This window comes from Asparagus officinalis, chromosome 5 (assembly GCF_001876935.1).
Source record: "Asparagus officinalis chromosome 5, Aspof.V1, whole genome shotgun sequence".
NCBI classification, from domain to species: domain Eukaryota; kingdom Viridiplantae; phylum Streptophyta; class Magnoliopsida; order Asparagales; family Asparagaceae; genus Asparagus; species Asparagus officinalis.
In genome coordinates this window covers 90361835-90376378 of record NC_033798.1, presented here as the reverse complement: position 1 = coordinate 90376378, position 14544 = coordinate 90361835, and the positions used below count along the sequence as shown (strand labels likewise).

General features: G+C 35.9%; 2 protein-coding genes across 2 annotated transcripts in view; both read left to right on the top strand.

The window, feature by feature from the left end:
* LOC109840112 overlaps positions 1 to 4046 on the top strand; it is a 13626-nt gene extending 9580 nt beyond the window's left edge. The window contains exons 5-12 of the mRNA XM_020408626.1: positions 90 to 160; positions 1069 to 1170; positions 1282 to 1371; positions 1469 to 1543; positions 1631 to 1663; positions 1746 to 1826; positions 3267 to 3332; positions 3431 to 4046. Of these exons, the coding sequence (XP_020264215.1) occupies positions 90 to 160; positions 1069 to 1170; positions 1282 to 1371; positions 1469 to 1543; positions 1631 to 1663; positions 1746 to 1826; positions 3267 to 3332; positions 3431 to 3610 (698 nt within the window). The 3' untranslated portion in view covers positions 3611 to 4046. The remainder of the gene's footprint in view (positions 1 to 89; positions 161 to 1068; positions 1171 to 1281; positions 1372 to 1468; positions 1544 to 1630; positions 1664 to 1745; positions 1827 to 3266; positions 3333 to 3430) is intronic.
* LOC109840110 (mannan endo-1,4-beta-mannosidase 6-like) lies at positions 9399 to 13758 on the top strand. Its single transcript, XM_020408624.1, has 4 exons — positions 9399 to 9656; positions 10201 to 10398; positions 12547 to 12669; positions 12986 to 13758. Exons 1-4 carry the CDS (start codon positions 9417 to 9419, stop codon positions 13607 to 13609), a joined length of 1185 nt encoding a protein of 394 aa, XP_020264213.1. The 5' UTR covers positions 9399 to 9416; the 3' UTR covers positions 13610 to 13758.

Genomic DNA, 14544 nt, shown 5'->3' with positions numbered 1-14544 from the left:
TTTATTTTATGAAGATTTAGTTCTACACGTCTGCTAGTTGTTTGTCTAGAAGTCCTTACCAGTGTTTCTTTCTATGTATTATAATACAGGGGGTTTATCGTCATACATAATGCCTGCTGCTGCGGTGGGAGCAATGGGATACTGCTATATGTGGTGGAAGGCAAGTTCTTAAATGCATTGTAGCATAGAGGGTCATGGAGTCGAGATTAGCTTTCTATGTGATACTATTTATTATTTATTAATTGGCTTGGCTGACTGATTATAATAGAATTGGAACTTTGACGGGGAAGGATTCATTAAACAAAGACAAATTATTTTGTTGATAGCTATGGTTATTTCTATACATATGTATCTGTCGATTAGGCAATGGCTACTAAAATTTGTTGCGCATTAAGATTCAAGTTTTTTTTCCAACAACATGGTTGGCCTTGAACATTTCTGCATATTAAGAAAATTTCCAAGCAATAATTTATAAATTGCTATGACCTACCATTAACCTGCTGCCACGTAACTAAGCTGGTGCCCAGTTCCTTGCTGAGGAACTACTGGCCACTGAGGGACTTGCCATTAAAACATCAAGGCAATCTTTAGTAGGAAAATCTCTTGCAGCCAAGGGAAAATGATGATTTTTGGATATTGCATTCTTGCAAGAGGTATGATATAATGCAAAGAGACAAAGGAATGCATTGAGAATTGGAGCTAAATGGATAAAAAAAAATGTGATGTCAACTATAGACAAGATTGTGCTGATGTTTCTTCAGGAAAACAACTTCTTTGATGAGTTAAAAAGATCTCTTCTTGGAGATTCGAAACTCATCAGGTTAGGTAGTAGAATGGAGGAAAAAGAGAGAAAACTAGTTATGCTATGAACTAACTAGATTACGTCATTGTATGTCTTCTGTTTTTTTCAAATAAATAAATGTCAGAGACTCAGAGTTGATTCTGGGATTCATATGTTATTTGGCTTGCAGAAACTTGTAACAGTTTCTTTTTTGTTAGCATTTCTTTAGTGACACATGATTGCTTTTACAAAATTGTAAGCTTTTGCTTCATGTTTTATATATACAGGGCTGGTCCTTCACCGATGTCATGTTTGTCACAAAACGTAATATGGCCACTGCGGTTGCCAATATGTCCAAACAATTGGAACAAGTAACTGCAGCTCTAGCAGTAAGTTGAAGTCTCATCACTTTCTTCTATTTTAAAATCCTTGTGCATAATATTGTAAAAAGTTTCATCATGTGTAAAATTATTTCTTCCTTTTCTCTAAATTGTATGCAGGTTACAAAACGACACCTTACTCAACGGCTTGAAATTTTAGATGGAAAACTTGATGAACAAAAGGAGACATCTAAACTTATCATGAATGAGGTTTATCAAAGTCAAGAACCTTTTTCTGAATAGTGACACCTCATTTTCTAGCCGTTTCTCGATTTGAGCTTACAAAAACTGATAACCTCATTTTTAGGTAACTGAGGTTAGAACAGATCTTTCTCAAATTGGATTTGATGTAGAATCAATTCAGAAAATGATTTCTGGCCTGGTGAGTAATTCAATATCAGCTTGTCCTCGCATGCTTTTAATTTGTTCCTCCCTATGCCTAACAAAATGTGGTTACCACTCTGAACAGGAAGGGAAAATTGGACTTCTTGAAAGTAAACAGGTTCTATCTTGGTTCCCTATCATGTTCAAACCATGTTCACGTGATTTATTGTATGAAACTGTTTTCGCTTTATATTGAACAGGAAATGACTAATACTGGCATTTATTATCTATGCCAAGTTGCTGGAGGAATTAAGGATGGATTCAATACCAAATTTTTTCAGGTTAGAGCCTTAATATGTTTGTTCTTTCATTATATATATTGTGCTCGACTGTAGTTGGAATTTCATGACCCTTCATGCTTCCCGTTAATGCATTAAAAATCTTGTCTGAAATTATTGTACTTTCAGATGACTAAGCTCACATCAGGTTACACATATTTTCTCGTCTATCCTTTTATAGTGATGTTTTCCTACAAAATATTCTACCTGAATGGAGATGGACATGCATAAACACAACCAGACATTCATCCGCATGAGCCTGTCATATGTATTCTACCTGAATGGAGATGGACATGCATAAACACAACCAGACATTCATCCGCATGAGCCTGTCATATGTAGGAGGTTGCAAACGTGGCTAAATCAACCAGACATTCATCCGCATGAGCCTGTCATATGTAGGAGGTTGCAAACGTGGCTAAATTAGGGGAGAATAGGGAACATGTAGATGGACAATATTAAGAGCAAATATCTTGTTTATTTTTAAAAAAATTTCATTTCTACTAAATATCAGGTATTATTTAATGCACATGTGCAATAAAAGGCAGGTGCCTTGTATAGTAACAAAATGAAGTAAGCTAAACCAGCGTACTATTTGTTTATTCAGGGCGAAAGCTAGTAGAAACAAATCTAAAATCAATTTCCTTACATGTAATGAATCACAACAATTACCATTTTGAAAATTTAGTTTTCAGAATCCTAATGTTCAAGTGCGGTTAAGTAGAGTTTCGGAGGAGATGTGAGTCATTGGACTATTGAAACAATTATTTACAGTTGTTTGTTTGGTTCTATGTGCTTATATAGAAAGTAGTGTTTTCTCAATTTTGTTGAGATTTGCATCCCACATTGGTCCAGCCAAATCCATTTGAAAACTAAATATTTTTTGATGACATGGGAAATCTATAGTAAAAGTGCAAGGTTCTCTGGAAGACCTGTGAGATGTAAGACGTTTGTTTGTTAAATTGTTTGTTATGCCGGTCGTTTGTTTGCAAGTTTAACTTAGCTCAAACTAGTCTATTTTTTGTTATTAATTTGGAAATACTTGCAAGATCAAGTCCACATTACTGTCATCATGATCATTTAAATGTTTTCCTGTCAAATGGGTCTCTATCGCACAATTCTATTGTGCGAAGACCCTGGTGAATATTAGCATAATTCCATTTAACTATCAGGAACTGGCAATCGCTTAGCATACTTTCATCTTTCTATGATGTTATTCAGAACTGTTAACACTTTAAAAAAATACTATCTATTGTTTCTTCAGAACCACATTGGATCTTGTTCTTAACCATGCGCCCTATTAAATGGTTCTGATGATACTAATGTTGATGCTCTTCAAATGAGTCTTAAATGGAAGAATGAAAGGGTAAAAGAAAGCAATAGGATTTCCTTAAATGCTTGTTTTTTTAATGCAAATGTGTTGCTTCTTTATTAACATCACAGGAAGCTAGTTCAAAACTTCAAATTAATCGATCATCACCCACCTTTTCTGAGGTCGAACCCCTTCAGGTATGTTATACTATAGTAGTTTAATAATATATACTAATTCAGTAATTTGTACTACGTTCTGAGATTGTGCCATGTTTTTTACCTCATCACAACTTCAGGGATTACAATTTCTCACGAATTCTCTCAGTCCTGAAGAGGTGAAGGAATTAAAGACGAATGATACCTTGCAGAAAGATGCAAGTGAAAAAACCTTGAAGAATACTATCCCAAAGCTGACAACACTACATAGGTCATATGCAAGTGGGATTTCTCTAAGAAAGGAAGGTATTATCCTTTGATAAGTTGGAAATATTATCTCATCATCAATGACAACTATTTTTTTTCTCCAATTGATTCATTTGCCACTGCCACTCATATTGGCTTGATATAGAAACATACATGTACATACATTAAGGTCAGATTTTCAGCTAAAGGACAATATGGTTCTTGTACAAGTATTAAAAACAAAGGCTATGTGGTGATTTGATTTTTTTTTCCCTCCTGTGAAAAGAAATGTAGTATTGTGATGGTCTCAAAGACTGGCAACTTTTTGACGTAGGCGTATGATGAAGGAGAGTGGTTTGTTTTGTTGTCGCAGCAAAAGAAATGACATCAAGTTTGATGTCGAGTGCTTTTTGTTGTGGTACCCTGTTAGCATTTTTGGATTTTAACAAGTGATTATGCACTTTGCACTGTAAGAAGTATAATCATTTATATCACTTATGGCTGGTGTTATCAGTTGTCTGATTTAATTTACGTTTCTCTAGCAATTATTCACGAGATTAGAGTAGCATCTTCCTATCCTTTTGAGAAAGTACTCTCCCGTGCTTCTGTTGTAAACGACTGAACATCTTCAACTTAGTGCAGAGTGTTTTAATCCTAAGCAACTTGAAATTAAATTGAAAATATTTTATACCATGGGCTTGAGGGGTGTATATATAGTAAGCAAATTTCGATTTATTTCTTTTAGCCTCTTGACCTTTTTCTGTTTTCATTCTCCCTTCCAATGGATTCTTTTCTTCTTAACGTGTTAGAAGTTTTGTCACTAACGAAAGCTACGATAGCATGTTCTCTAGTATAATTAAGGAAATATCTATGCAAAACATTTCTTAAAAAATAACTTAGCATAAGATAGCTAGTCATGTAAAATTTCTATAGCCAAACTTACAAAATTCAATCTTATCAGTTCAGATTGAATCGAGAATCATCATATAAGGATAAACGGACTCGCGTCCTTTGAATTGTTTCCAAGATCTGATTTTGGACGGTGCTCAACTGCTAAAGTCAAAGCAGCAATGTAACTCGGTTTCTATATGTGTTTAGGGATGTCAAATGTGTGGTTTTGGTTGGATTTTAGTTGAGTCATAAATAAGTGGGCACATTTATGACCACTTGACCATTTATGACCCATTTAGCATTTGCTAAATGAGTTACTTCTCATCCACCCATTTACTAAATGAGTGGTTCATGGGTGACCCAATAAACCATTTAGTTATGATGCTTTTATATATATATAAGTTTCAGGATCTACTTGCAAACTTTCAGGGGGTTTTCTGTAAACTTTTAGGGTTTTTTTGCAAAATTGCAGAGAGTTTTCTGTAAACTTTCAAGGGGTTTTCTGCAAACTTTCAGGAGTGTTTTGGTAACTTTCAGGGGCTTTTTTGCAAACTTTCAGAGGTTTTTCTGTAAACTTTTAGGGGGTTTTCTGTAAACTTTCAGGGGGTTTTTGGTAAACTTTCAGGGCGTTTTCTGTAACTTTTAGGGGGTTTTCTGTAAACTTGTAGGGGGTTTTCTGTAAACTTTTAGGGGATTTTTTGTAAACTTGCAGGAGGCTTTTGGTAAACTTTCAGTTATAAAGAAAAATGAAACAGTTACAAAGAAGAAGGCACCACATAAGAAGTTGAAATTTTTGGAATAAAATCAAATATAGATGGCAGAAAACCTGTAATGTAGAATTTCTTGTCTAAAAAAATTTGAAACACTCTTTACTTTTTCTGATTTTATCCACCAAAAGGTAGGAAAATGTCAAAAGCAATTCAAAGGAAGACTGTAGAACAATTTCATACAATAGCACAATGATCGATCGACATGTGGTGAGCAAAACGGCAGTTGCTGGCTGATCTCAAACATCGACCACGTAGGAAGTCCTTACAGACCTAAAATAAGTATAATCCATAAAGAATGTAAACATAACCTCATACAATCTCGTATCATAAGTGATGCAAAACTTAGAAAAATCTCTATCCAAACAGAAACAAGGTGCACTATATATGTTTTAATAGAATCAAAACTTTCAGGTGCTCCTTTCTAGAGACTAGCCTGGTAATAGTCATAATAAAAGCATGAATCAGCTAATGACAAGTAGAAGAAGATTCCAATCACTTATCCCTTAAAACTTAAAGTTTTTCTTCGCTGTCGATGCTCAATCTACAAACAAGCCAATCCTAGATAGAAACTAAAATTAGAAGAATGCTTTTATTCTAAACTCAACCCATAGTAGTGTCCATTTTGTTCCTCAGATTATCTCCTAGCTAAATGTAATCCATATATGAGGTGTAGAGGGTTTGAAATCTCATGTACCATGGAGTTAAGGATCTGTGTTTGCTTCTAACAGAGGATATCTTGAAAATATCACTTTGATAATACATCTTAGAAGACGACACTCGGTTTATAAACTTCATTAGTCATTAGTAATTCATCATTAAAAGGTAGAATAATGTACTTCCCCATTTAAAAAATCGACATGTAATGGGCAAGGTTAGGCTGCATTTCAAATAAAAGACGATTTCTATAGAAAGTTTAACAAAGTAAAGACAGCCAACACTGTATCAATGATACCAGAACATCATAATTTCTACCAAAAAACTCAACAAAATCAAATATTTTTACCTCAAGACAAACAAAAATCTAAGCTTTTAAGCAAAACAAAACAAAACAAAATAAACTAGGGCAATTACTGTTCCAGCAATTACTGTTCCATCGAGAAGCAGGAGTGGACTCAAGCACCGCCTCAAGATCATCATTCTGAGTTCAAAACCTCACCCTAACCCTCGAAATCGGAGGGAACCGGATTCCACCTCCCCACGAGCACATCGCGGCCGTTTCCCATGCTCTGTAGCGCTCAGTCGACTCTCCCGCCGCCGACGATGACCGCTGGCACCACCGCCTCGTTCGCCATCGATCTAACCCTCGCCCTAACCCTAGTTCTGGAGATTGAGGAGGGAGAGTGTCGGAAGAAGAGAGCGGCGACGGTGGCGGAGAGAGGAATCAAAGCTCAGAGAGACGAATCGCAGAGAGAGGAGAGCCGAGATTTTTAGGGTTTCGGAGAGAGAATCGCAGAGAGAGGGGAGAGGAGATTTCTATCTGTCGGGTGGGTTATGGTTGGGTCAAGACCCGCCCATCTAATACCCATTTAATCTCTATGGAAATAGTTACCCATCCCATTAGACCCATTTAGCTAAATGAGTTGGTTTGGATGGGTCGGTTTGGATGGGTCTCATATTAGATGGATCTAGGTGGATTATTGGGTTTGGACCAGAATTGTCACCCCTTGCGTCTAAACTCAATATGAAAATATTTACACCTAAAATGACACTTAATTGTGCAAACAAATCCATAATTTTAAAAATTAATTACGCAAAAATCACGAGAGGACATGAGTCCATGACGTAAAGAAAAAAGAACTCATGACCGCTAAAGAGTCGGTTGCTAGTTATAGGTCGGTACATGTGGAGGGATTTGATCACAAAACTACAATTTAGGTGAACTTAGGCATTATGTGAAGTGACACTTCGCACTTTATTCATTTATTATTGGATGCCAAAGCGAGGCAAACCATTAGGACACAAAATCTTTGTGAAATCTGTGGCCGAACCCGAGTTATTTTGTCTGTTCTTTTGGTAACTTTTGTATTCAACACCCTTAGTGTTGTTTTTATCTTTAGGTCCCTCCCTCCTTAGAGAGTTTTTTGTTGGACCCTATTGGGTTGTATTTTCCCTCCTTTGGGAGTTTACTTTTGTTGGCTCCTTTGGGGCTAAAAAATACTTAAATTTCAATGCTTTGATTGTTTTATTAAACTCTTATTAATGATGCATAGGGGGTGGTTACTTACCGTTTTACTAAAATAAAACTTAATTTCAATGATAAGGCTTTTAATTTATCAGAAAAATACCTTGTTTACATTCTACATAAGTAGATGAATTTATGTCTTCTTAAGGTGAGACACGTTATAATAAATGTGATATTTCTTTTTAGATAGAAAAAATAGCTTATGGTATTTCTACTTTATTAGCTAGCATCCATTTTCTGTTATAAAAATGACTAATCAAAATTGTTGCCACTGTCTTAAAATTTCATAGCTGTGTTCACACATCATTCATTTTTCTTGATTCCTTTTGTCTTCTCTCTTACTTTCTCTAAGCGTTACTCTCTTTCTTTCTTTCGCCCACACTTATCTATCTTTCTCATCCTCTCTAGAGTTATTTTTTCTAAGTATAAACATAAGAAATATTTTTACCACTAAAGACTATATATATAACTCATATTATCAGCAAATCTTGAAATTTGCACACTAATAAAGTAGTCTTATTAATAGATTTTTGAAAAGACTTGGAGAGCAAGAACAAGGAGCATGGGGGAGTCCACTAAAGATGAAAAGAGAAAGAATGTATATACGCTCATTAAAAAGAGCACGGAAAATGATATAGAGTTCAAGTGATTGATGCACTCTTAGACAGGAGGAAAGATGAAGAGCATAACAAAGAGAAAATAGAAGAGAGAAATGTGAGAGAAAATTTAACGAGTTTAGTGATAGAGATGTGAAAAAAATACAAGGCACAAGAGAGAGAAATTATATTTACCGTAACAATAGTGTTTTTTTGGATCATTATTGTTATATAATTGGGTTTAAAAATAATGGTTATCATTCTTAAAATATGAGTGGACTCTAAACTTCCCCACTAAAGTACCAATTGACCTATTTCACCCCGTAAACTATGTTTATGAGTTTAATGTTGATAGTTTATGAGTCCACAGTTAAGTACTAAATAGATTAATGATTTGACGGTGTTTCTTTCCATTTCTTTATAGATTTTTATTAGTTTGTCTTTATTTCCGGACAAAAAAAAAAAAAAAAAAAAATTTTTTTTTTTTTTTTTTTTCCGGAAAAAAAAAAAAAAAAAAAAAAATCTTAACGACTTTCTTCAAAATTGTTTTACTCTTTATTCCTTTTTCAAATTGAAAAAAATAAGTTTTTAAAATTGTATAAAATACAAAAAAAAAATAAATAAGAATACTATCAAACAGTGGCGGATCCACAACCTCTCGTGTGGTGGTTCGAAATTAACGCTAATTTTTTTTTCAAATACTACTAAGGAAAGCATTAAAATAATAAACAAATAATAATAAAGAGAAAATAGGAGAAAGTAGAAATGTAAAGAGAAAATAAGGATTATAGGAGAAATTAGAAACATAAAAGAGCTGTAGGAGGTTTTGAACCTTTGACCTCTTTGAAGGTAAGCTAATGCTTATACCACTAGACTACAAACTAACATATCTGAGGTGGTTCAAATGAACCACTTTGAACAAGAACAGATCCGCCACTGCTATCAAATCATTCATTTGTTAAATATTTGATATGGGCTCACAAAATGATTATATATACACATGCACATACACATAGTACATAGTTTAAGGGGGAAAATAGGTAACTTAAGGGAGGAAATTAAGAGTGTGTCAATACTTTGTGAGGAGGATTTTTTTTTTTTTTGGGGGGGGGGCGTGGAAGGGCAATCTGGGATGGTTTGATCATTGACCTTTAAATTAGTTACATGATTAAAACTGCGAACGGGTTATAAACAAACCAGTAAATCAAACATGAAACATTGTAGATTCCTACAGGATCCATACGAAAATCAATGAAAGCAGAGGGGCCATCAAGAAATTCTCCCCAAACTAACAAAACGAGGGAAACAGCGACCAGGGCCTCAGTCGGCCAACAGTGAAACCAGCGATGGAAGGGCCCCACTACACAGTCCTCGGTTTCCTCCTGCTCGTCGCCGTCGGCTACTTAAACTGGTCCAGCNGATCCCATGGCTGCAACCAAAGATGTCCTTCGTCGCCCGCAACGGAACCCGATTCGTCGACTCGGAGACGGGGTCGCTGGTCTACGTTAACGGGTGGAATTCGTACTGGATGATTTCGTCGGGTTCGCCGGAGCTGGTTAAGGAGATGATGAGGAGAGGAAAGGCTATGGGGATGACGGTGTGCAGGACTTGGGCGTTTAATGATGGTGGGCCCAATGCGCTTCAGATCTCGCCGGGGGTGTTCGACGAGAGAATTTTTCAGGTGAGGGGGTTTTGGTGAATTTGTTGGGTTTTCTGGGTTGAGATTTTTGGTGAATTTGGGGGGTTTCTTTCGGATGAAAGGACTGCCGTTTTTCAATTCGATTGGAATTCTGCATTTTGGGGGTGTTCAGATTTCTTCTGATTTTAGTTTTTTTTTCAATGGAATTCTTGCGTAATTTAATTTGTTTGGTGACCTTATTACTGAAAAGATACTATTTTTCGTATTTAATTTGAAAAATTTGTCGGGAGTTCTCATTGCTTTGAGAATTGTGCACTGTAGACGGACGAGTAGGACGAGATATGAGGTTTAATCAATGAATTGTTTTATTTTTCAATTAATTCTTTGTGTTTTTTCCCTTTTCTCTGAATTTCGTCAAAGGGGTAGGAAATTCTAAATGGGATATCAATGAAAGTTATACTACGGGCTTTAGCTATAATTCTAGATAGAATCTCAATTTGCTTGGAGTTGCTTTGATTTTAAATTGACAGTTCATTTTTAATATAGCACAATATTTTCATTTATTCGGGGAACTGTTTGATTTCAGGGATTGGATTATGTAATATATGAAGCCAGGAGGAATAATATAAGGCTGATTCTTTCTCTTGTAAATAATCTCAATGCTTTCGGGGGCAAAGCCCAGTATGTCAAATGGGCTAAAGCAGCTGGAGCCAATGTGACATCCTCGACGGATTCTTTCTTCTCACATCCCACTATAAAGAGATACTATAAGGATTATGTAAAGGTATGCTTATAGTTGTAGAGTTATCTCAAGTATTTTATTCAATATAATTTCTGCTTTTATTCCTCTCTGAATTGCAACCCTAGGTGGTTGGTGATATGCTTGCTTAATAACTTGGTATTCTTGTCAGTTATCATACTTATTTCAAGAATATGTTTACTGTGCTATGAACTTCAGAAATCCTACATGTTTTGTGCATTCATAGGATATCTTACAAGTTTAATCTACAAGAATCTTAATTAGCTGATAATGTCTTATTTGTTTGTTCTTTCGCTAATTAATGCCTTAGAGGTCTGTGTGCACTGTGCAGTTTCCTATAACAGTTTATCTTCCTCAACACCTCTTCTAATGTTCTTTTCTCATTGTCAAGGACAAGTTTAGAGTTGTTCGTATGTTGATTAAACTGAATAAAGGTTCATCTTGTATGTTAGAAACTTCTTTATTGTCCATTTATTTGTTGTCTACGAAGTTCCTTCCCCAACAATTTAGAATCGAATCTTATAGGGTGAGCGCAAAGCTGACAACAGATGTTGTAAAAGTTTCTTCTAGGCAATTGATACTGATATCTAGCTGACTTCATTTACAAACTAAAGGACATGCATGGAGTAATATGAATGAAACAAGATATGCCATACAAAATATATGTATTCTAATGGCTATTAGCCTTGTGTATTTTGGCACTTCTGGTGGTGGTCCTTCACTGTGTGATAAGCTATGTTACCCGGGTAATTGTACCATGAAGCCATACCCGTACCCAAACTTCATGGACACTCCTATGGATTTATGCATACATTTATTCAGACATGTATTCAATTATGCTATATATGTTTTAATTTAACATACTTGTCATACACTTCTTGAATGTATATCCTACACTTCATATCCATTTCTTGAGACTTGTTAGACATGTGTTCGGTTTGATCATTCCATATCCAAGTTTAAAATTTTGATTTAAAAGGGTGGTTTGAGTGTCTAGTTAAAAAATAAGCAGTTTCCAATTTATAATAATCAACATAATAAAAAAAATTTAAACATATGATAGCAATTTAAATTAAAATAGCGCATTAATTGAAAAATAATAATGATCTCCTATAAATTATTAATTTCGATATATATGTAGCCGTGTCCCCGTACCCTACATTTCACAAATTTGTCGTGTCCGGTACCTGCACCCACACCCGTACTGGTATTGGTACCTTTACCCGTTTGCTTGCAACTTAGGTGATAAGCATCATGAGGAATACCTTTAGCAGGCATTTAACCAACATTACCTGTGCAATCCATCATTTACAAAATTTTGTAGTATTGAATGTGGAGACATGAGAAGGCACTTGGATGCATGTCTCACGACTAAAATCGAGCTTGTGGAAAAGAATGGAATAAGGGTATTGCATTGGAAAACAAGCAAGGGGGTTCCGAAAGAATATCTTGAAAACTCCGTTAACTCATGGAAGAAAAACAATAAGGATCAATGACTATTATTCTTTTACTGCCAATACCGTCCAAATCAGTGTCCTGCTTTCTTTTGGCTTAATTGCATATACACTATATACATGTCCCATTGTATTTAACAAATAATTATTAAAGCAAACCTATTCTTATCCGAAACATATGAGCAGAAAATGTGTTTGCACCCTTATTTATTGGAATTACAATTACTTCTGAGATTATATCCTCTCCTGCAACCTATGTTACACAGATACTTTGCATATGTAATATTTGAATGCTTAATACATGTGGATACATTTCTATACTCCTTTCGCCACATCCTAAGACAGCAAAACTTGTAGAATTTCATCTCTTTTCCATCCATCTGGATTTTGGTTTGTATTTCCTTTCCATGTAAAGTTCTGTGAACATGCTGAAATTAATTGCTTTTGCATGTCTCTTAAGCAAGTATTAGCATAAATTACTAGCTTTCCATTACGATGGATGCTTAGCTATATAATCCTGCTATTCGTTTTATGATTTAACTATGAGTTGTTCCCAAATATAAGGTTGGTCATCCCTAAGTAAATCTGTAAGTTTTAAGCAAATTACTTTTCTCATATTAATGTATAGCCACCCTAAAGAAGTCTCCGTCTCATCATAATTTTCTTCTATGTTAGTCTAGACAAAAGTTAATATGATATTGCTGGGGCTGAGTTGCAGGCAATATTGACGAGAAAGAATTCATTTAGTGGTGTCACATATTCTGATGAGCCTGCTATATTTGCATGGGAGCTTATGAATGAACCTCGTTGTGTGTCCAACTCATCTGCTTCTCTTCTTCAGGTACTGAAACAAATCTTAGTTTGACTATATTAAGGGAAGACTTATGAATTAAACTGAGGGTTGATTGTGGATAGACCCCCTGTACTATCACCCAATTGCAAATAGACCCCAGTAGTACTATTGTGCATATCCCCCTGTACTACTTCCTAATTGCGGGTAAACCCCCTGGACAATTTTTTTAGAAAAAAAGTTTTTTACAGCTTGAACTAAATTGATTTCCATAGTACAAAGGGTCTATCTGCTTAAATTAAATTGATTGCACTTAATTCCCAGATCCTTTAAAGCCTGAGCTTTTAGTTTTTTTCCTTTATTGTAGGCTTGGATTACTGAGATGGCATCTTATATCAAGAGCTTGGATCAGAAACATCTCGTCACAATTGGCCTTGAAGGGTTTTATGGCAAGGAAAGAGCTGAAAGATTAGGAGTCAATCCCGGGAATTGGGCTTCTTCACTTGGTTCAGATTTCATCCAAAATTCAGCTGTTGAGCATATCGATTTTGCTTCAGTACATGCATATCCAGATAGCTGGATACCAAAAGCAAACTTAGAAGAGAAGGTTAAGTATCTGTCTGACTGGGTTGATTCTCATGTGAACGACAGTGAGTACTTGCTGAAGAAACCCGTGCTCTTCTCAGAGGTAGGCTCTCACCTGGAAATGAAGAAGAATGGACTATATGACAGAGATATTTTATTGAAGACGGTTTATGATAAAGTGTATGAGTCGGCTAAGAAATGGAAAGCTGGAGCCGGAGCTTTAATCTGGCAATTAACGGTGGAAGGAGTTCAAGGATATCATGATGAGTTCTCACTTGTAGCAAGAGAGCACCCATCCACTTATAAGCTCATAGTCAGACAATCTTGCAGGTTAAAGAATTTGTTTAGAGATAAAGGGGAAGCAAATAGAACTGTTGACCACCAATGTGCTGATTTGCTATCGTAAATACTGTTATTTGTTCATTAGAGTGTTCAATGTACGAGGAAACAAACAGAAGATTTCAACCGTGTGCAGAGATGTACCGTGATGTGTAATCCCATACCTATGAGTTTATATAGTATATACGAAATTATAGATATTGTTTCATTTGTTCATTCTATAATTGATCGAAGATTTTTTTCTTTTTTATTGGAAGTCGTTAATTATAAAGCTTTTTTAGCGAGGTTGCTGTGTATTAGTTTCGTAGCCGACAGCATTAAAAGATTTAAAGCTGTGTATTAGTCTTATGCCTGACAATTTATCTGGCCTTAAATATTACGACCAACAGGGAAAAGAAAGACGGTCGATAGCCAAAAGAAGGGGATTCCAGGAAATGCTTCTTTCAGGCTCTCTTATGTGCGTCTTCGATTTCAATATCAGATTGAGAGAACAGGTCGGGAGTAGAAAGCCTAAGCAGGAAGATCCAATCGTCCCGCGATTACTACTTTGCTCTTCCTACTACTATGAGTGTCATCAGATTGAGAGAACAGGTGGGGAGTAGAAAGCCTAACCACGAAGATCCAATCGTCCCGGGGACTACTGCTATGCTCTTCCTACTCCTATGGCAGACACTTCGTACATGCTACTTTCTAGTCTTCACCACGTGAAATGGTAATGGTTGTTGGTGTCGGGTTTCTGTTTCCTGTTGGAGAGTGGAGTTCCAGGTGAGAATGCGGGAGACAAGTAGCTGTTCTCGCAATAAAAAAAGGTATAGCATGCCTGAATCGAACCAGGGTTAGCGGGAGTGGAGGAACCGGATCGGAGAAAAGAGGGATTCTAGTTGTAAAATAGCTGATGAAACCGTAGCTGGAATTGGGATCTCATTCAAAGAGAAAGATAGCAAATATCTGATGGTTTACAGGGTTCACAAATACTCCTCTTACCAGAGGAGGCTTGCCTAG